The sequence below is a fragment of the Pagrus pagrus genome (assembly GCF_965226575.1).
Source record: "Pagrus pagrus genome assembly, chromosome: 23".
Classification (NCBI taxonomy): Eukaryota; Metazoa; Chordata; class Actinopteri; order Spariformes; family Sparidae; genus Pagrus; species Pagrus pagrus.
Window position 1 is genome coordinate 1,080,186 of NC_140205.1, and position 21,370 is coordinate 1,101,555.

Sequence of the window (21,370 nt, forward strand, 5' to 3'; positions counted from 1 at the left end):
AAAAAGCCTCTAAATGCCACTTTATTCAATCAGAGCTGAGGTTTACGAGGGACACGTGAAGGTAACAAGACGGTCAGCACAACCCGTGAGACAATGACGTCATCTTTTGTCTTCGAACAAAGGGTGTGCTCGTTTGAACAGCCCGGATCACCAGCAACGAGGAGTAGGCGGGCGGGGTTTAACGCGGTGCAGCAGTGGTGTCACGCAGAGTTCTGTTCCCCGTCAGATCCTGTGACCTGATCAGTAATCTCCGCTGTGTTACCACCTGTGCTGCAGTGCTACAGGTGTTTTATGACAGGTAAACAAGGTGATAATGCAGGAAGTTGTCGAACTGTCACGTCTGTTTATTTTGAAGCGTCACCGGATCTGCAGGGTCACACAAATCGATGTAACACCTGTTTTAACCGACGGAGGATTTAAACATTAATCAGGCCGTGATGGAAACACCTGAGCGGGTCAGTACAGCCCGGTTCACCGGTTCATCCCTCCAGCAAAGAGAGAGAGAGCCCCTGAAACCCTCCGTCAGTCATCCGGTCAGATAAAACTACTTAACAGACACAGAGTTGGAAGTCTCAGCTAACGTTAGCTAGCGCTAACAGCGGTTAGCTTAGCTAACTCTCCAGCCGGCTTTTTTAAATTTTAATTAATTAACAGGTTGTTAATTAGTGTACTTGTTCATTTCCCCCTCCTCTCCACCGGGCGGGCGGGGACTCTGTCCTCACCCACCGCCTGGCAGCTAATGTGACGCGGGTGCGTTTGATTCACGAGCCGCTGAGCACCGGAGGACAGAAAACAGATTCACTCTCGACACTTTCTGACATTTTATTCACCGAACAACTAATAGATTAACTGATAAAATAAGATTAATGACAATAATCATTAATTGAAGCCTAATGTGCAGCAGAATCGAGCTAACATACATGAACTCCTTAAAACTACAATCAATCAATCAATCAATCATCAATCATCAGACTTTATTTGCGCCGCACTTTTCATACAAACAGACTAAACCAGCGTGTATAAAACACAGAAATTAAAGGCGATCACATGAAACACAACAAAAATAAAACGTATAAATAAAGTAAATCACAGTCAAAGACCAGACACGAGCTTCCGGGTTCAACTTGCTGTGATTAAGTGTAAACTGATTATTTATTTAGTCATTACTGTAAAATCCCGGCGCGGTCACTGAATGCTCCGGCTGACGGGATTGTCTGTAACACCTGTGTGCGCGTGTGACCGGTGTGTCAGGTGCTCTGCCCCTTTAAGAGCCTCGTGTTGTTACAGGAAGTGTGAGGGGTGTTTCCAGCTGATCTGCACAACAGAGGGACCACAGTCTCCCCCAGCAGCCCGACCTCCCTGCTCCCTCCCCGGGTACCACAGCGGAGCAGCCCGGCCCCGGCCCCCGGCAGGTCCGCAGCGCCACACTGAGGCTCTTGTCCGGGATTCATTTCAGTTCCCCCCCCTCCTCCCGCTGCTGCTCCCCGCTCCTGCGCTCCTCTTAGCCGCCTGTTAGCTGCCGTGAACCGGTGCCGTCGGTAGCTGTTAGCCCGGACTGTCATGATCCCAGCGCGGAGATGGCGTCCTTCCCCGGTTTGTGTAAGACTGTCGGGCCAGCGGAGGAGGAGAACGGAGAGCTGGACGGGTCCCTGCAGCAGATGCTGAAGGCCATCGCCGACGAGAGGAACCGACTGAACATCCGCCAGGAGATCAGCGGACTGGGTGAGCTGCTCCGCCCGCTCCGTGTGTACCGTGGCCCGGACACGAGCTCCGTGTCGGCCCCCTGCTCCGGTCTGAACGCGTCATCCCGGTAAATTAACGTGTTTGTTAATCAACGCGGCGCGATGATTAAATCTGAGGCCTCTCGACTCCTCAGTTACTTTACTCAGCTGGGCTGAAGATGTGAGTACTGAAAGTAACTGAGTACTTTTACTCAAGTACTGTACTTCAGTAAAATGTCGAGGTTCTTGGACTTTACTTAAGTATTTCCATTTTCTGCTACTTTCTAAATCTACTCGACTACATCTGAAGAAATGTAACTAAACACATCAACACAAGTCATTTACTAAAGTACAATTTTAAGATATTTGTACTCTACTTGAATATTTACATTTTCTGGTACTTAATATTTCTACTCCACTACATCTGAGTGATGGAATGTAACTAAGTACATTTACTTTTTGAGGTACTTGTACTTTACTTGAGTATTTCCATTTGCTGTTACTTTACACGTCCGGTACAAATTTGGAGGCAAACATTGTAGTTTTTACTTCACTACATTTATCTGATACTTTAGTTACTTTACAGATTACATCCTGCATCAGAGCCAAAGAAGCACATTAACAAATCGATTTACATCAGACCAATAATTGTCTCTATATTATGGAGGATTAAAACTGCCAGAAATAAATAAATAAATGTCTCAGTGAATAAGTAAATATATCATTAAATGCACCAAAGTAATATTTACAATAGATTAATTAATTGATGTGACATGAACTGATGTTTGTTTTTAAATTTATTGTATTTGTTGATTTCCACATTTATTGATGTATTTTTGTTTGATCTCCATCAGAAGTTAAACATTAAATGTTAAAGTTGATAAAAAGGATCATTCAGAACAAAAGTGAATAAAATCAGACGCAGTTTAACATCAATCAACAAACACACTGAACATGAAGAACATCCAGCTGTGTGTGTGTGTGTGTGTGTGTGTGTGTGTGTGTGTGTGTGTGTGTGTGTGTGTGTGTGTGTGTGGGTCGTTTGTTCTGAAGGGGAAATCAATGCAGCTCTGTTCTGTTCGGTCCGTGACTTCATCACAGCTCACAGGCTTCAGTTTATCTGCCCACTGCTGCAGCAGCGTCGTCAACATGTAATCACTCTGATCAATAATCTGATCAGAGATCCATCTCAGCTGTTCACGTGCCTATAATGAATATAACTTTGCTGTCAGAAAATAAACTACAGTGGCACTCAGTAGAGCGTATACCTCCACCAGCGCCCAACACTCCTGAACCGATATATTGAGACAACACGTGTAGAACCGCTGGATCAGAATTCTCATTAGGATCCACATGACATCGCTGTCACTCATCTCCGCCTGAGTGTCAGACGTCAGCTGACCGCGCCGGGCCGGAGATGGTGGACTGGACCGGCCTTGTTGTGTTGACGTGTTCCTGTGAAGCAGGTTGAGTTCATGCTTCCAGGTGAGCGGCCATCTTGTTGTCTCTCAGCTGTGTTGTTGTGTCTGGCAGCTGTTTCTTTATTCGGGCCTGTGGTCCTCGTCCTTGATGGTCCTCTGCTGGGTGTGAGTCAGGTCTGACAGCAGCCACAGTGACTCAGGTCTTCACCAGAGATTCACCATGTTTTATTACAACTCGGGTCTCATTTTGCTGGTCGGGTTCACCGGTCCTGTTAGTCATCGACACTTTGCACTCGTCTGTTTGCTGACTTCAGCTCTTATTAAAGGATGTTCAGCATGAAACGTTGAATATGTGGTGTAACGGCCGCCTCCTGTTGAACCGTCTTCTGCCTGAGCTCCAGAGAGATGAACATCAGTGATGCAGGTTTAATTACCTGCGAACACACCAGCGTGCCCCTCCACGCTGAAGTCGAGCTCTGCTGCCTGCTATAAATACTCTGACATCAGCGCACAGCGTCTTGTTCTGATCGATCGATGAAAGCAGCTCAGCTCGTCTGCTGGGATCTGCTCTCTGTACGCCGCGACGTGACGAGTCCTGTGATACTGTACAGCAAAAATAACGTGTGACTCACTCGGACAGACGAATTATTACAAATCCTGCTGAATATTTAATGCAGCTGCTGAAGTCTGATTCAGTGTCTTTGTGAAGCGTCTTCGTTTACAGTCTCCAGCATGAAGCTGTGTCTTTATCACAGTGTCTATATTAGTATAATCTATACGCTCGCTGTGTTTGTGTATATGACTGCAGGACACCGCAGACAGAAGGAGACCACAGTGGGACGTCTCCCATCTGTTTACATTGTGCTCTGTTTGTGTAGCTGCCTGTAGATAACACTCGTGTGTTCAGACTGTGGCGCTGATGAAGCGTCTGTAAACAAGCCTGCGACCAACGATTACTGTCGACGCCGAGTCATCGTTTACTATAAAACGTCTTCAGACTGCTTCTGTCCAACCAGCGGCCTCTAATCCAAAGTCTCTTCATTCACTGTCAAAGAAGAGCAGCAAACCCTCACAGCTAAGAGGCAGGAAGCAGATGATGCTTGATTTTGTTTTGGTTTTGTACAACGACATAAAACAAACCAACAAACCAACAATCTGACCAAGCGATTTTAATTTATGCTTCAAAAATCCCAAAGCGGTGTTGATCTGTGAAGATTATCTTGCTGAACAAAACGTGTCCGCGTCAAAAACTTGTGTTTGTCACAGAGATTACGCAGGACGATGCTAACCTCCGTTAGCTACTAAAATACGTCATCATGTTGTATCGGAGGCGTCAGCATACGAGCCTCAGGTATGAGGAGGCAGCTCTGATACGACGAGACACTTAATAATATGAAAGTGCCTGAAAAGACAAACGCGCCTCACGTCAACCAAACTCCATTCAATTTAATCCAAATTTAACAAATACTGTGTGTGGATACAGAACACTCTACAAATGAATATTTAGATGTAAGTTTAACTATTTTTATTTTGATTTACATTTGTCAACCTTATAAAATGTGTAAATAATAAATAATTGTGATTTGATGAACAACATTTGGACTAAAGGGAGTTGTGACAAAGGATTAATTGATCCGATCCCTTTGAGGTGGGTCAGAGTGTGTTTGGGTCTGTTGGAAACCTGATTGGATTAAAATCCAGTTTGATGGGTCAGAATGTAACTTCAGGAGGTCGACACCACGTTAAACCCTGCAGGAGATGAATCTCCTCATCAGACCTGCTGTTTGTCATCAGTTCCACCACCTCCGTCACGTCCTGAGCAGAAGCATCACATGACACATTCACTCATTCATTCGTTCAACCTGAACACATGACGGCGGTGACACAGACAAGTCACATGGTTTATAACAGAACCTGCTTTTTCCTCTTTATTTTAAAAAAGTGCATTTCAAAACGACGACGGCTCTTCTGCAGATTTTAAGAAAATATAAAATCTGAAAGATGAAAGTTCATTTTACAGTTTCAGAAGCTGGAGAATAAACCAAGTTGTGGGACTGAAGAGTCAGACGAGGAGACGTTTCATTCAGTTACTATAATTACAATAACTTTAAAGGTTCCTCAGTGTAAGTGGCTCCAACCTTTTTACCATATGGAAATATTAACTAGTTGAAAACTAAAACTGTCATTCCAGCTATAAACAAACAGTTAAACTAGATCTGGTTCTTCATGGTTCTTCATGGTTCAGGGTATAAAACTCGGTTCCACTAGAACGTAGTTTTGTATTTTGTTGGATCGAGTCCTCCGAGTTGTGTTCATGGTCGTGAAGCGATGAAAGGGTCGAGTGTTTCTCAAGAAAAAAGCAAATGTCACACTGCTTCAGGTAGTTCATGGGTCAGTGAGGACAATCTAAAGGTCTGCAAGGTAGTTCTTGGGATCAGGGGGTCTTTTAGAGGTCCGTTGGTTGTTCCAGTGACCATTGAGAGGGTTCTAGGGTTCCTTTAGGTAGTTGTTGTGGTCCTGCAGGAAACAGTCTGGTGATAATTTAGGAGGTTCTGGTCACTGAGGAGGTTCTAGAGGTGCTGTCGTGGGTTGCAGTGGTCGTGAGGAGGTCTTACGGTTCCTTTGGAAGGTTTTAGTCCTTTAGGAGTTTGTAGGGGGCCTCTGAACGTCCTCAGGGTGGTTCTTGGGGTCATGTGGGAAGTCCAAGTGGTCTGTTGCTACTTTGAGTAAAATTTTCTGATGATACTCGAATCACATGTTTAATGTGTTTTTTGTACTTCGACTGCATTAAAGGACCTGAATACTTTATCCACCAGTGAAGTTTCTGCGTTTTCTTGAAGTGACTCCAGCGGTCAGTAAGACGGATTAAGACGTTCTGGTGGACTTTGAGGAGGTTCTTGAGGTGGTTAATTGTCTTTGGAGTAACTTGTTAGGTAACGATCTCCGCCAACGTCGTGAGAATAAGTCTTATATTAGTAACAGCGACGGACACTGAACTGTGGTCGGAGTTGAACCTTTAACCTCGGTGGCTCAGTCGCCACTGAAGTTTCAGTTCATCCCTCCCTCCACCGGTCCGTCCACCCATCCTCCGGTTCATCCTGTCATCCAGGTCACTGGAGCTGTGACGGAGCATCAGCGAGCTCCACCAAGTGTTATATAAGTGATGAAAAATACAACGGGACGAACCCGCTCATGATATTTCCCCCCTCGGCGCCAGCAGCGATAGATTTTGGGTGATTCAGCTCACTTTCATCGGATGATGAGTGATAGTGCGCCGGGCTTCATAACACAGTTGATGTATTTTTAAAATGGGATACGCAGCTATAAATAGAGCAGGACTGTATGATCGTGTCTGAGGCTGCAGAGCGGCTTCACTCTGGATGAACATGAACAGACAATTAAACTTTTAACACCTCGTAGATGAAACTTTCAGGCACAGAACAACAAGCAACATAAAGAAACGAGTGTAGTGAGAAATAAACAGCGTTTCACTGTAATATCTTAAGATGATGACATTACTGCTGCGTTAATGTGAATGTTTTTGAGGTTTGGCTCATTATAACGACTTCAGATACTGGAAACAAAAAGCCGGAGCGAGGACCTTCAGCTCCTCTGGCTGGGAGTGTTTCTGGAAGCCTCTGGTGCTGTTGGCCAGCGGGTCGTGTTCACCGTCTCACCTCCGTCCCAGAAGAGCAGCGTTCGTGCCAAGTCTGACTGGACGGAGGCCAGAGGTCGTTTCCTCTCTACAACCAGAGCTGTGATTGGCTGTCGGCCTGAACACGGAGCTGTCGTGTTGCAGCAGCCTGACGAGTTGTTCACGCCGCTGATTGATGAGCTCGTCTGACGGGAAGTCTCCGGTTGGACTGGGTTCATCCTCTGACTGGTTCTGTCTCACTGTCAGGATCCGACATGGAGTTACAGTCGTTGATATGAAAAATGGTGTTAAAATATTTCTTTGGTAAAATGAAAGTCGCACGGATCAACAGTACCTGAGTGACAGTCTTAAAGTATCTGATAAGAAAAGTACTTAAGTATTAAAACTACAAGTAAAAGTACATTAAACATATATTTACATGCATGTATACATTGTTTGATATAAGTACAGTACTTAGTTACATTCCATCTCTGACTACAATTCCCATCATGCAATACCACTTCCATCATAATAATGATAATAATTAGACAACATTCAGCCTGAACTTGAAGATTAAGTTTTGGATTGAATGTTTTGATTTTAGCTTGTTGCTAAAATAAATGTAACTTTTTATTAGAAAGTAGCTAAATGATTTTATTTGTTGTTGATTTTGGCGCCACCTGTGGACGAAAGATGTTAAGAGTAGAAATGATCGATCTTCTCACTGACGTCTGTGTCGTATGTATGATAATTCTACTTTAAGTTGCATGTTTGCATTTTAATTTTGGCACCACAGGCTCCCGTACATTCTTATAAAGGAGTTACACACTTAAATAACAATGAGAACACATTTAAGTCGTCGCTGTGTGTTTCACGTTTCTTTAGTTGAACCTGGAGGGAAACGTTTCCACCAGGTGACCTTCTGTCACAGCTCAAGTGTTTAAATTAATTAAAGCCTGATGAGATCAAAGCAAACGAGGTTAATCCTCAAAGTCCAACATTTAATTAACCTCATTCAATTCCAGCCTGTGAAATTAAATAAAACGTGTTTTTGTTTCTGAGCTCCCTGAATGAATCCTGTCACGGACTCGGACGTAAATCAAAACATAAATTCTGGAGACGTTTTATATTCTTCATGCTCATCGTGTGTCGTCACACTGAGCTGCTGTCGATAAAGTTAATCCACCCTGACGCGGTGCAGCTAATCCTCATGAAGGCGTCCGACGTGAGGCTGAAGTTTGTTCTGATGAGTCTGACGAACGCAGTATTAAAAATGTATTTAACACTGACGGCTCAGGATTAAAGGTGGACAGGATTATGTGCAGTTAAAGAAGCATAAGGAGGCAAAAGTGTGACAAAAGAAAACAGTTTAAAGAATTCGATTATAAATCAAAAATCAACCAAAATAAACTTTTAGTTATGAAAGTTTTGATTATAAAATCAAAATCCGGTTCAAAGTTACTTGTCATACTTTCATCTGTCCATCCACGCCCACCTGCACACGTCAAACACCTCAAAGACGACACAGTTAGCTTAGCGTTCGCCTGCAGCTAGCTTAGCATTAGCCTGCAGCATCACTTCCAGACTCTTCTCCTGTGGGATGAAGACGATCAGCTGACTGGTGCCAGAGGAAACTGTGCTGGTTTGTTTTGTTCTTCAGAGATCCTTTATTGATGTGTTTGTGAAGAGGGTTCACTCTGGACCGATTTAGAGGAACTGAACTTTGTAACAACTGAATTTCTCTCTTTTGTAGTTTCTTATCGAATCATTCCTGCTGTTTGTAGTTTTATTTCTCAGGACATTTGAAGAATCGTCACATCCGTAATTTGAACTCTCAAAAGCACGGACATCAAGAATTCAGGCTTTTATTATGAAACATCTGCAGGAAGTCTCAGGTTTGTCTCGGTTAGTTTATTTGATGTCTATTTGCCGGATCAGTTATCAGGACGACCCATCACATACACAATGTCCTTATTCAATCAATCAATCAAACTTTATTTATATTACATCTTTCTGACGAAGCAAAATGCTAAACAAGTGACTGGAAAACAAACCAGTTTAGAGACTAATGATACCAGTTGCATTGAAATGAATAGTTAAAATAATAAAAGATATAAAGAAAAGAATAAAACACAACAAAATAAAAATCTATATCAAATAATGTTGTAAAAGAAAAAAGGCTTATGATCAAAACAAACACATTAAAATGAGTATAATCATTACAACCATAAAATCATAAGACAAGGCATTAAAGCCAGACTGAGTTGTTATTGTTGTTATTATTGTTATTATTATTATTATTATTATTATCATTGGAGATTAAAACTGTCCATTTGTTGCTGATTGGAGCTTCCACCTCACCACTGAACCAATCACAGGCGGGCAGGCGGTCAGCTGATCTAATGAATGTGAATATTGATGTTGGCTCGGGGTCAGAGGGAGGTCACTGTGTTTTCGGGGCCTGAGGGAAACGGCTGCTCCAACAGGAAGTTTCACTAAATGCCATGTCATCCTCTGCCTGGTTGCCTGGCAACTGTTGCCGGGCGGCAGGCAGGTGCAGAGCCCCCCGAGGTGACGGAGGGCAGGTGGTCCACATCTGAAACACACCATCGACCGCAGCTCGGCTTCTTTCATGGCGTCGGGTCATTTGTCAAAATAAAAGCGTGCGACTGTAATAATCCAGCAGAGTGTGAATAATTTATCTGCCGTTTTATCGGCCGTAAAGATAAACGACTGCAGGTTTGAACAAAAGCCGGAGAACAACAGAAGAATGAATCGTAATGAAACCGTCCGACCACACGACGACGGAAACTTTGGTTTTTATGTTTTCTGTGGATCATCTGTGTCTTCTCCCTCTGACCTGAACTCCCTTCGTATGTTTTTAATGTCTGTGTTGGTTAAAAAACAAAACATTTATGTGGAAAAGTTTTCAGACACGAGGAGGAGACGGTTCAACGTAAAACTATTGATCCATGTTTCAGCTGTCGGGATGTTTCTCAGAGTCGCTGCCGTCGTTCGTGTGTTTACTTTGTGTGTGTGTGTTGTTGCAGGTTGTTTTAAGGATGACCGCATCGTGTTCTGGACCTGGATGTTCTCCACGTATTTCATGGAGAAGTGGGCTCCTCGACAGGACGACATGTTGTTCTACGTCCGCAGGAAACTCGCCTACGTCAGCGCCGACAACAGCGAGGGCAAAAAGGTGACGAGCACTCAAAGATCTCCGATCAGTTCATGGACAGAAAGTTCATCTGTAACTATTTTCCTAATCGACTCGTCAGTCGAGTCGTTTATGAAGAAAAATGCCCAAAACTTTGTTTTCCCTCGTTTTAAATTTGTTTGGTTTTCGACTGTCGGTTGAACAAAACAAGTCATTTGAAGCCGGTTTCCTTTCACATGTCCGAGACTAAATAATAAATCAATTAATTGTGAGATAATTGGAAGATTAACAGTGAAAGTGTTGCAGAGTTACAGGAGGTTGTGAGTTTGATTCCTCCGGGATGACTGATGATTATAGATTGTGATACAAAGACAATAAAAACCCTGAAAACGGGTCAAACATCACAACAGACAACTCGTCTTTTAGACTTTTCTTTAAAAGCTTTAATGCTCTTCCAGGTAAAACTATGAACTGACCTCTAAAAGACAAATGAAGCACACATTAACGAGCTCTTCTGATGTTAACTGATGGACTAAAACAAGAGTGATGATCTGAAACTTCTTCAGATGAAACATTTCAGCTGAACTGATTCCACATTTGTGTAAATCAAGAATCATGACGGATTCCCTGAAATAAAAACTGCTGAATATGTTTACACGATGTGTTTTATTACACGTATGGAGGATCTCGACCTGAGTCTCAGTAGAAATGAGTCATTCATCAACACACTGAACTAAAACATGTCGAGGTCGTCTGCAGGAACGTTCAGCCCTCCGTCTCCTCCACATCTTTATTTAAACAGACCTGACGAAGGCTCTGCACGGAGATACGAGGTCTCCACATGCCAGGATTCATATCACTCACAAACCATGTAGAGCACAGGAGCGGTTGCCATGGCGACGCTGTAAGTGTGTGTGTGTGAAAGCGATTGTAAAATACCTGCTCATGGAGGAAACACGCGGCAGTAAAACACCAGAAGAATCTGTTGAAACCGACATCGACCCAAAAAACTCTCGTTTTAAAACGTCTCGTTTAAAAGCAGCAGATTCGTTGAACATCAGTTTCGTCGTGCAAATGAAAAACTGGAGGCTCAGTTTGATGAGAGACGATGTTTGAGATGTTTCTGCTGTCGTGTGGATGGTTTCACTTCCTCGGTCACGTCGCAGACAGTAAAACACGACGGTGAAGTGAAAGTACAACAGAAGTGATGAAAGAGAAGAACACACAAACATTAGTACTAAATATCCATGCATTTGTTAAATATGGGTAAAATTGAATGGGGTTTGGTTGACGTGGGGCGTGTTCATCTTTTCAGGCACTTTCATATTATTAAGTGTTCAGTCGTCATTATTAAAGCTTGTATGTTGACGTGCACGTTATGGAGCACATCGTCTGGTTCCAGCTTCTTACATGTGAGGATTTGCTGCTCGTCTTTGAGTTTTGGACTGTTGGCTGGACAAAAAGAGCAATTTGAAGACGTCTCTCTGGGCTCTGGGATGTTGTACTGAGCATTTTGATGAACTTCTGATCATTTTCTGGACTAAACAATCAATAGATTTGTTGGTAATCGTTAGTTGCAGCCCTTCTCTCAACACACTGAGTGTCTTTTATAAATCGTGTCCAGTCAGTTAATGTCGCCGACTGACACCAAGTGAATTGATCCCAATAACAATTGAGTGTCACGTCAGAGATGATCACAGGAAACATGTTGCTCCAGAGGTCAGAGGGGACTGAACGGTGTGTTTTGCTGTGTCATCACAGGTTTTTAAACTAGATGTTATTTTTAAACCCGTAGCTTCTCTCTGAAGAACATCTCAGACACAGTGATCACTGCATATTTCATATCGTCTTCATGTTGTCAAAGTAAAAAAGCAGCTCGTCCTTCGTGTCTCTGCTCCATCTGACATCACGCTGATGTGACAGAAAGTCTCCTGGTTCCTCCACACCCGACCTGAGGTTGACCCGTAGCTGGTTCTGATGAGGTGTGTCGGCTGTGTTTCAGGTGGAGGTGGAGGTTTACAGGAGAGACTCCAAGAAGCTGCCCGGCCTCGGTGACCCAGACATCGACTGGGAGGAGAGCGTCTACCTGAACCTCATCCTGCAAAAGGTCGGCAACACTCACAAAAAAAAGTTCTGTGATGTCGGTCCACTGATGCCAGCGATAACCTGAACCTCTTCTGTCTTCCAGCTGGACTACGTGGTGACGTGTGCCGTCTGCACGCGCTCAGATGCAGGAGACATCCACATCCACAAGAAGAAGTGTCAGGTAGGAATCAGGATCTGAGCTGGAGCAGCGCTCACGTCTGTCAGCAGGTTCAGGCCTCAGTCATCACTGGATCCTCATTCCTGCTGTCTGCCTGTTTCACAGGAAGTGTTTGCGTCTCCCAGTAAACATGCCATGGACAGTAAAGGAGAGGAGTCCAAGATGAGCTACCCCAACATCTTCTTCATGATCGACAACTTTGAGGAGGTAACTGTCGCCTGGTCATCTCAGCACTTCCTTTAACGTAACATGAGCCATGTTACATGTTACTCCGACATCAGCCAGTCGGAGGTCAAACACATGAAGTGTTGGAAAGAAACTACTTCACTGCATCGTAGAGAGAAACACTGCACTTTTTACCCCACTACATTCATCTGACGCCTTCAGGTGCTACTTTTTACAGATTAACACAAAATGGAGCAAATAGATTGAAGGACAAGTTGAGTCTCGTAGTCCACAAAACAGAAAACAACCAAAGAAACATCAGATGTCTCCATGCAGCTCGTCTGCTGTGATCACAGTCTGATCTGATGTTATTTACACCTTCAACAAGCTCGCGCTCACACTTCACCACTTCACCACTTCACTCCATAAACTCAGTGTCAGGACTGGTGCCAACGTTAAGCTGAAGACATCTGACGTTAATGTTTGGTTGTCACTTCCAACTTAAACTGAACATCTGTCCAACATCTTTCTTATGTTAAACTGACGTCCAGCACCAGCTGGTTTGTTCCACCACTGACATGTTCTGGACGCTTAGGAGCCCAGATTGGGAGAGGAAATGTAAATGTGAGGGCCCGCGGGTCAAATGATGAAATGTGAAAAACACTAGAAATGGTCCTTCCCCTCTTTGCTGTGAGCAGTCCGACTCCACAGCAGCTGATGTCTCCTGGTTGATGAGCAGATACGAGGAGATGCTGCTGGTTTAATGACGTGTGACCTGATGCTTCTTCTCTCCATTTAAAAACAAACTCCTGCGTTAACACCTTGTTTTATTGGTCGACTGCAGGGAAAAACACCAGATCAGAGATTTCACCCCTGGGAGGAAATCAATGAGCAGGTTTTCGGAGCTAAACAAGTCGATGCCGACAGTCACTCTGTCGAGACGCTGCCACTCCAGAGGGCTGAGATTACAGATGGGAACTTCAGGGTTACTGGGTGACAGAGTGAAGGTCTCCACAGGTAAAGTGACATATTATTATCTGTGCAGGTGTTCAGTGACATGACGGTGGGCGAGGGGGAGATGGTGTGTGTGGAGCTGGTAGCGAGCGACAAGAGCAAAACCTTCCAGGGCGTCATCTTCCAGGGCTCGATCCGCTACGAGGCCCTCAAGAAGGTCTACGACAACCGGGTGAGAGGCCGAGGGACAGCGGTGCTTCGAGCTAAATGCTAACAGCAGCATGCTAGCACAATACTGCTAATGATAACACAGTGATGTTTAGCAGGTGTAATATTTACCATGTTCACCATCTTGCTAATGCTAATGCTAAATCATACATTTTGTTTGTGTCTCCATCTACAGTCCCTGAGGTCAAGAATGAGGTCTTATGCTCAAATTCATTATGCTGGATTACTGAATGAGCTAATGTGCTAATGATATCATGTTAAACATTTTAGCTGTGCATGGGTTAGCATGCTAGCATTAGCAGGGTGATTAACTGCTGCTGTTTATACTGACGTAAGACTCTGAACGCTACTTTCATTGAAGTTTATAAGAACTCAGCTTTATTATTGTTTAATACAAATTAAACCAAAAGAAAAAAATGTCCTCAATATCTGGACATGATACTGTTAAAGCTAATGCTGCTATGTCATGCTAACATTTTGAACATCGGTATGTGAACTCGAGAAGTAAACCTGTTAGCATCCAAACATGCTAACAGAAGCATGTTACGATGCGGACATGGAAGAATCACTTTAGCTAATAAGGTATTATAACATGTAATGCTAATATGCTAACGTTAGCATGTCAGTATATATGTCTTAGTGCAGAAGGTTACTGCTAGCATATTGACCTTTTTAATGCTAGCATTAAGCTGTAATCGCAGCTACGGCTAATGTCACACAGGAGTCGCTTTAAGTTTTTATTGAATACTAAATAATATTTATGTCGACATCTGAAGTGTTATTTTGACTTCGATGTTTCTTGGGTCATTTCATCTGAAGGCTCGTTCTGCGTTCAACATATTAACTGTGCTGGATTGTTTTTTATCTGTCTTGACTTCATGTTGACGGTCTTTCGTGTGTGTTGCAGGTGAGCGTCGCTGCTAAGATGGCTCAGCGGATGTCTTTTGGCTTCTACAAGTACAACAACATGGAGTTTGTGAGGATGAAGGGTCCGCAGGGCAAAGGTCACGCTGAGATGGCCGTCAGCAGGGTGCCGACGGGTGACACCTCCCCCTGCGGCACCGAGGAGGACCAGGTGTCACCCATGCACGAGAGGGTGAGGAAACTTTTATTAGTCTTTACTGTCGATGTGCAAAACGACAAATCATCTCTCTCAGCTGCGTAGTGCAGATTATAAGATCCCAGTCCAGCCTGATGTTTAGCAGAGTTCACAAATCAGGAACTCCACACTTCCTGTTTGTCTGTTCACAAGTTGAGGCGTTTTTCAAAGTCAACAAGCGAACTGACGAGGAGTTTGGCTTCACTTCCTCCTGTTCGTCTGTGGTTGTTGCGAAACAGAAGAGAAAACCCCCAAAATCCTTCAGCTCAGCAGCTCCGAGTCGACTGTGAAGCCACACAAAGACATGAAATCAGGTCAGGATCAATAATAAATGCTGCTGGACCAGAACATGCATCATTTAAGAGTCTGTCCTCCAGATGTGTCTCACAGTCGACTGATGGATTCTCAGAGATCAGGATGAAATTACACTTTCTTTTATTTATGTTGGATTCATATTCACCAAAACTGAGATCAGCTGATGTCGATTTAATCTCGTGAAACCAGCAGGAGACAAAACTGGAGACGCCGTCTGAGCCCGTGGCTGCTGAGATGATTCGTCAATGAATCGATTAGTTGACTGGCAGAAAATCAGACGGCAACTATTTTGCTTATTGATTATTTAAATCAAATTCACAAGTTTCAGCTGCTCAGATTCCAAAGTAAATCAATACATTTCTGATTTTTGGATATTTATCTGACAAAACGTTTAAAGTTACTTCAGTTCCTCACTTTAAGACCCCGTTTACAAGACAACAGTTTCGCTAGAAGTACAAAAGTTTATCTTTCCACATTCAAACGACATTAAAATGATCCTGTTGCACGCAGATCTGCAAAAACAAAGGAGCTGTCGTGTGCATGCCAGGCCAGCAGGGGGCGGTGTAACTGTGCCATTAAACACCGAAGAATAACACCCGCCATTGTTCTTGCTGTCTTCCTGTTGGTGCGCGGCCGTCAGGCTGATGATATTCTGGAGCCTGGTTTCAACAGTTTTGAGTTTTCAGGCCCCCAAAAAGCCGTCGTCCAAAAATGAGGCAAAACACCTGGAGGATTTATGACATCACAGCTAGTTGGAAGCCAATCAGGATCCAGTTTGTGACCTGGAGGCTTCACAGACACTGAGACTGAACTGACGTGAAGATTTTGTTCTCTGCTGACAAACGTCTGTGATGGAAGAAGCTCTCGGTGATGATGCATGTTGAGTCGATGTCGCTGAAGAAGGAGGAGAGTTTTCTCAGCACTTCCTCCTTCAGCACATCAGAACAGTCGTTGTTGTCTCCCTGCAGGTGACGTCCTTCAGCACGCCTCCGACTCCAGAGAGGAACCGTCCCTCCTTCTTCTCTCCGTCTCTGAGACGCAAAGTTCCCCGAAACAGAATCGCGGAGATGAAGAAGTCTCACTCTGCCAACGACAGCGAGGAGTTCTTCAGGGAGGAGGAAGACGAAGGTACACACTGGATCACAAACTGGTTTCCATGCAGGATTTAATGTTGTGTAAAGATGTGTCACATGTTCAGACGTTAATCGTCAGATGATGAACCCGTTTTGATGTTCCAGATCTTCACACCGCCACCAACCTCCGCTCTCGCTCGCTGTCGGGGACCGGTCGCTCGCTGGTCGGCTCCTGGCTCAAACTCAACCGGACCGAAGATTACTTCCTGCTCTACTCACACCTGACCTACGTCACGCTGCCGCTGCACCGCATCACCACAGGTCTGTTACCTGCCGGCACTCATCAGCTGTTTGAACACCGAATGAATCATTTACTCAGTCATGGAAGGAGACGTGAACAGTCACCAGTCACCAGTATAGGCGACTTCTTTGTCCCCAGACTCCCTTAACAAATCTGTCAGTTTAGTGAGTTGTTGAGCTGGAGACACTTTATAAACTGTGTGAAACTCTGTCTCTGACTGATTTGTTCCTTCTTTTTAATTCAGCAAACGTTCTCCATGAACTTCTCTCTGTCTTTGAGTAGAAACATGGAGTCTGTTTGTCCCAATGATGTTTATTTCATACAGGGCAGGAAGTGACATCACAGCAGGTTAATGTCAGGTCCTTAGTTAATCTGTGTTTTTCCTGCATGACAGTAAAATCAGACTCATTAGTTTGTTTTAACTGGAAGTCGATGTGATGAAAACAAAAAGATCCTGAAATTATTATCATATAATGATTGTTAGAAAGTTTTGAGTTATCGTCTCATAATTCTGAAAATAAGAAGTTAGAATCTGAAGTCGTGACGCTCTGTCTCAAATGAACGGCTCTTCTTCAGCTGACTGACATCTCTCGGTGCGTCTCCCCTCCCAGACATCCTGGAGGTGAGGCAGAAGCCCATCCTGATGACATAGCAGAGCAGGACTCCCTCAGAGCATCACTACCAAGTGCCTCCTGCATCAGGCCACTGAGACAACAGCAGCGCCCCCCGGTGTCCGAACATCTGCTCCACCTGCAGACGAGTCAGAGGAGACGACCGCCAACCAACCAGCCATTCGAGAAGTGCCTCTTCTTCTTTTCAGTTCCTGCTGCGTCCGAGGTCGTCTCCGCGGAAACGGGCCCGGCGTCGGGATCACATGACCTCGATGTGAAAAACAAAAGGCATTGGCTGAACTCTGACCAGGAAGGAGGAGGAAGTGAAGAATGTGTGTTTTCTTGTAAATATCCTGCTGCTTTACTCACTGAGACGCCTGGACCCAAGGGCCCGCTTCACCTTCTGTTTCTGGTCCACTCGTCGTGGATCTCGTGTTTTCTTTTATTAATATATCTACTCGGACATGAGGGGAGAGGGGAGCAGTGTTTCTGTAAGAGAGGAAACATTATGACCAGCCGTGGTGTCGGCAGACGGCAGTCGAGGTCGCGGCGGTCGGATCGGGTCAGAACGGATGTTTTCCCAGATTCTCATTTAGTCTCTGGAATGTGAAAAATAGGAAAAAGCCTCATCATAACTTTAACTTTGTTCATTATTCTGTCAAATGTCCCAAAGTGCTCGAGTGCCACCGATGTTAGAAACCACAGGCAGCATTTATCTCACGACAGTCAGCAGTTCGTTAGTTTGAACTGATGAGTTGGTTAAAGTCAGTGTTTCCTAAATGTTGAGCGACGAATCACCACAAACTGGATTTCATCTTTGTTCAGTCCAAAGTGTGACGTGAACACGAGAGACTCAAGACTCTGAACATGTCTGTCAGATGTCCACCTCCAGACAGTGAGGTCAGACTGTCCTGTTTTTAAAATCAGCAGTTTTCTTATAGAGACGCATATTTGAGCCGACGTGATGAAAACAAACATCCTGAAATTATTATCAAATGATTATTGCTATAAAATAAGTTAGCATCTGAAAATAAAGAGAAACTTAATGGAAAAGAGTTTCAGTACCTGAAAATGATTTCTCAAAATAATTAGTCTCAAATAATGAGATGTTAACTCTTCAAGATGGGTTAAAATCAAAAACTGACCAGAACGTGTCAGAATCTCATAACACAGAAATGTTACCTCAGGATAGCGACTAAGTAAATATGAGCTGAGATATTTTCCCAAAACAGTGACGGTATTGAAATATTTGCTGATTGATGCTTTTGAGTTTTGACTAAATAATGTGAACCTTTCCTTTAAAACGAGTATCTGAGAATAATCAGTTAGAAGTCACAAAGTCGGCTCATTATTCTCAGATTCATTATTCTCAGATTCATTATTCTCAGATTCATTATTCTCAGATTGATTTTTCACCGCGATGTCAGAAACGTTCTTCTGCAGTCGGATCACGAGAGTTTGAATCTTGAAGTCGTGACGGTTGCGTTTCTCAGCAGGTTTGTGTCGGATCAGATCCGACATGTTGGACCTATAAAGATGTTCATCACACGTGCTGAAGTTCTGCCTCCACAAACAAACAGACGTTCTGACTTTGAGTTTGTTTCTTCACTTCTGATGTTTTTCTCGTGGGCGGTGACGGACGAGGCGACGCCTGCGTTCTCTCCGTCGGCTGTCCTGTGATGATTCGTCCACTTTTCACCACGTTAACACAAAATAAGACAAAAAAAGAAATCACAATAATCCAGCTTTGACTTTTTTACTGGCTTTTTGTTTAAAAACTGCGACTCACAAACTGGAAGTGACTTGAAAAACTACTGAAGTGACGACAGTGAAGATGATTTTAAAGGGAAAACTGAGAATCGACATAAAAACGGGAAGTGACACAACGAAGCCACCTGATTGGATCCACATGTGGAGCGAAGACACAGATGTTTGTTCATGTTTCTCCTTCTGTGCTCCTGAAGCCTTAAATCTGACTCTTTAACGTCTCTTCTTTCTCCTCGTGTTCATCCGAACAACCTGTCAAACGACCAGCCGAGGCGTCCAAAGATCAACCTGCTCTTCGTCTGCAGAGACGTCGAACTTCACGAGAGCAGAAACGCCGACTCAGAGCTGCGACACTCAAATCTGACCTGGAAAAACTCAAAAATTACAACCAACGTCCGTCACAAGCTCCCAGAGTCCTCGAGGACGTGTAGGAATTCAGGTAATGCAGAATTATCTGTTCATTAACTGAAAATATATCATCAACGCTCATGATCTTCAGTCGTTCACAGTAACAACTCAACATTACTCAGAAATGTGACCGACGTTTTCATGAAGACGAACCTGAAGTGATTCATCAGATCATCTCAGCGTTACTGACGAGATGTTGTGTTCTCACGAACGTTTGACTTGTTTTAATCACAAAATTTCATTTTTTAAAAACAAATTCTTAAATAAATAAATAAAGTCTTCACCCTCGATCCGTCTCACTCTGGGAACTTGTGACGAGCATCCTTCACTATTTTTGGACACTTTTAAAACATTTTGACTGTTTTAATCAACATTGCTTCTTTTTTTCTGAAACACATTCTGACTTTTGGCACGTATGTTTCAAAATTATTTTTCTTTGTCTTTCTGTCTTTCAAAACATTTTGTTGCTCATTTCTGAAGATATTCACATGGACAGTTATAATTATGATTTACTGTGGGAACGTATTTTTCATCTTTAACTGGCAGAAATCAGATGAAAACTAATATCTGTGAAATGTGAATTATTATAACACTAAATGTCATTAAAGGCAGATGATTGTGACATTTCACATTGTAATGAATTAAAACTGTACTGACGCTCAGCTCGTTATGAGAGCTGCAACTGATCATTTGATTTATTATCGTTCACTCTGATTGTTTCATTCGTTACCTTTTTATTTTATTTTACTTCATCAAGTGTCCAAAAACAGTGAAAGAGTCGCAGGTTCTGGTGTCTCGTGTGTTCACTGTCATCACAGTTCAGACGCTGAAGTCAGTCAGCTGTTATTGATCAGTTATTATCTGTGACTGATTCTCAGTCAGAGACGAAGCCATCGATCAAAGTCAGTCCAGTGTTTCTCTGTGAGATCTTCCACAGGGACGAGTCGACTCCTCAGTGTTGATGATGATGTTGATGATGATGATGTTGATGATGATGATGATGATGATGTAGTTGATAGTTCCTCCAGCTGAATGTATCCACGCTGATCAATATAAACGACGGCTTTAACCGAGAAACGTTTGATATGAGCAGAATGACAGTTTGCACTGTAAAACGCTTTTAGACCCTTTTTGAAACTGTTTGTTAAAAACTTTTCGTTTTGTGTTTTTACATCAGTTTAACGCTCATCATGGCTTTTGTACACACACACACACACACACACACACAGTAAATGTGCATGTTTTCAGTCATACTTCTGTTGCTTAGTCTCCAAACTGTGTGTACGTTTTCCTGTATTTATTTATTGAAATACACATTAGCAGAAAAAACTGACACTTGTGGGTTTTTTTCTTGATTTCTGCATCATGTTTATTGAAACAAGTACTCATTATATAGAACAATGTGTTTTATATTACTGGATTATTAACTATTGACGCATCACGGGGCTGATTTTAATGTCTTAATATACAGCTGGGTAGTTTTTATCTAAGTATTAATAATCTGAATCTACAAAGTAACTTTAAAATAAATGCAGAGGAGTAAAAAGTGAAGTTTCTACAGCGCGAGATTGTTTTTTGGTTTGTTTTCCAACATGTTTGAGCAGCTGAGGTTTCTGTTTCCATCTGTGCATCAGCAGACTTTAAGTTACCTGGACTCAGTCCGAGTTCTGCTGCTTGAGGGAACTTCAGAACTTCCTGTGAGAACAAAGTTCCTATAGTGGCCACGTGAGGCTCCAGAAGCGAGCCAACCCCAGAACAGTCCAAGTCCAAACGTCTTTACAGTTCTGGACTCTGAACATACTTTCATACAACTCACTGGTTTAAATGACTTTACATTACATGAAGGGTAATTAGGGGGCGTTATGTCCCATTCACTCCAACAAGGTGAAGCAGCTGTGGTGTCGTTATTGTAAAGGTGAGCCCAAACTATTGTGTTCATGATATGTGAGGTAGGAACTTTTCTTGGGAAAGATGAATTGATGTGAACCAATATCGGCAAATGTACAAATTATAGTGTGACTAGAGATAACAGTTTCTTTAATAGCGATCATGAGTGTATGTAGTTTATTATATGCCCCCCATTATTGTTGTACCTGCATTTGATCTTGTTTAGATGGTAAAAGCCCTGATAAAAGCTTTCCCAGCCGTCCCTGACATGAACTTCAGCACATCTAAAAAAAGAAATGGAGGAGAGGAGAGATCTGGCTCTTCACATCCTGGAGGCCTCAGGTAAAGGCTAATTAAGCTACAAAT

General features: G+C 43.3%; 1 protein-coding gene across 4 annotated transcripts; it reads left to right on the top strand.

Moving 5' to 3' along the window:
* The first annotated feature begins 210 nt into the window (after positions 1–210).
* kiaa0930 lies at positions 211–19,784 on the top strand. Of its 4 annotated transcripts, none has more exons than XM_084345335.1 (11): positions 235–298; positions 1,288–1,722; positions 9,827–9,975; positions 11,936–12,040; positions 12,122–12,199; positions 12,302–12,403; positions 13,407–13,547; positions 14,451–14,639; positions 15,926–16,085; positions 16,196–16,351; positions 16,943–19,784. In XM_084345335.1, exons 2-11 carry the CDS (start codon positions 1,578–1,580, stop codon positions 16,981–16,983), a joined length of 1,266 nt encoding a protein of 421 aa, XP_084201461.1. In that variant the 5' UTR covers positions 235–298; positions 1,288–1,577; the 3' UTR covers positions 16,984–19,784. The 4 variants fall into 4 exon arrangements, with proteins under 4 accessions (XP_084201462.1, XP_084201461.1, XP_084201460.1 ...); XM_084345334.1 differs by lacking the exon at positions 235–298 and adding an exon at positions 381–455; XM_084345336.1 differs by lacking the exon at positions 1,288–1,722 and having other exon boundaries at positions 211–298.
* The last annotated feature ends 1,586 nt before the right edge of the window (positions 19,785–21,370 follow it).

Coding starts and splice junctions, on each gene's coding strand:
- kiaa0930 (XM_084345335.1), top strand. CDS start 1,578: ATGGCGTCCTTCCCCGGTTTGTGTAAGACTGTCGGGCCAGCGGAGGAG. Junction 12,404..13,406: donor TGATCGACAACTTTGAGGAG/GTAACTGTCGCC, acceptor TTATCTGTGCAG/GTGTTCAGTGACATGACGGT. Junction 14,640..15,925: donor TGTCACCCATGCACGAGAGG/GTGAGGAAACTT, acceptor GTCTCCCTGCAG/GTGACGTCCTTCAGCACGCC.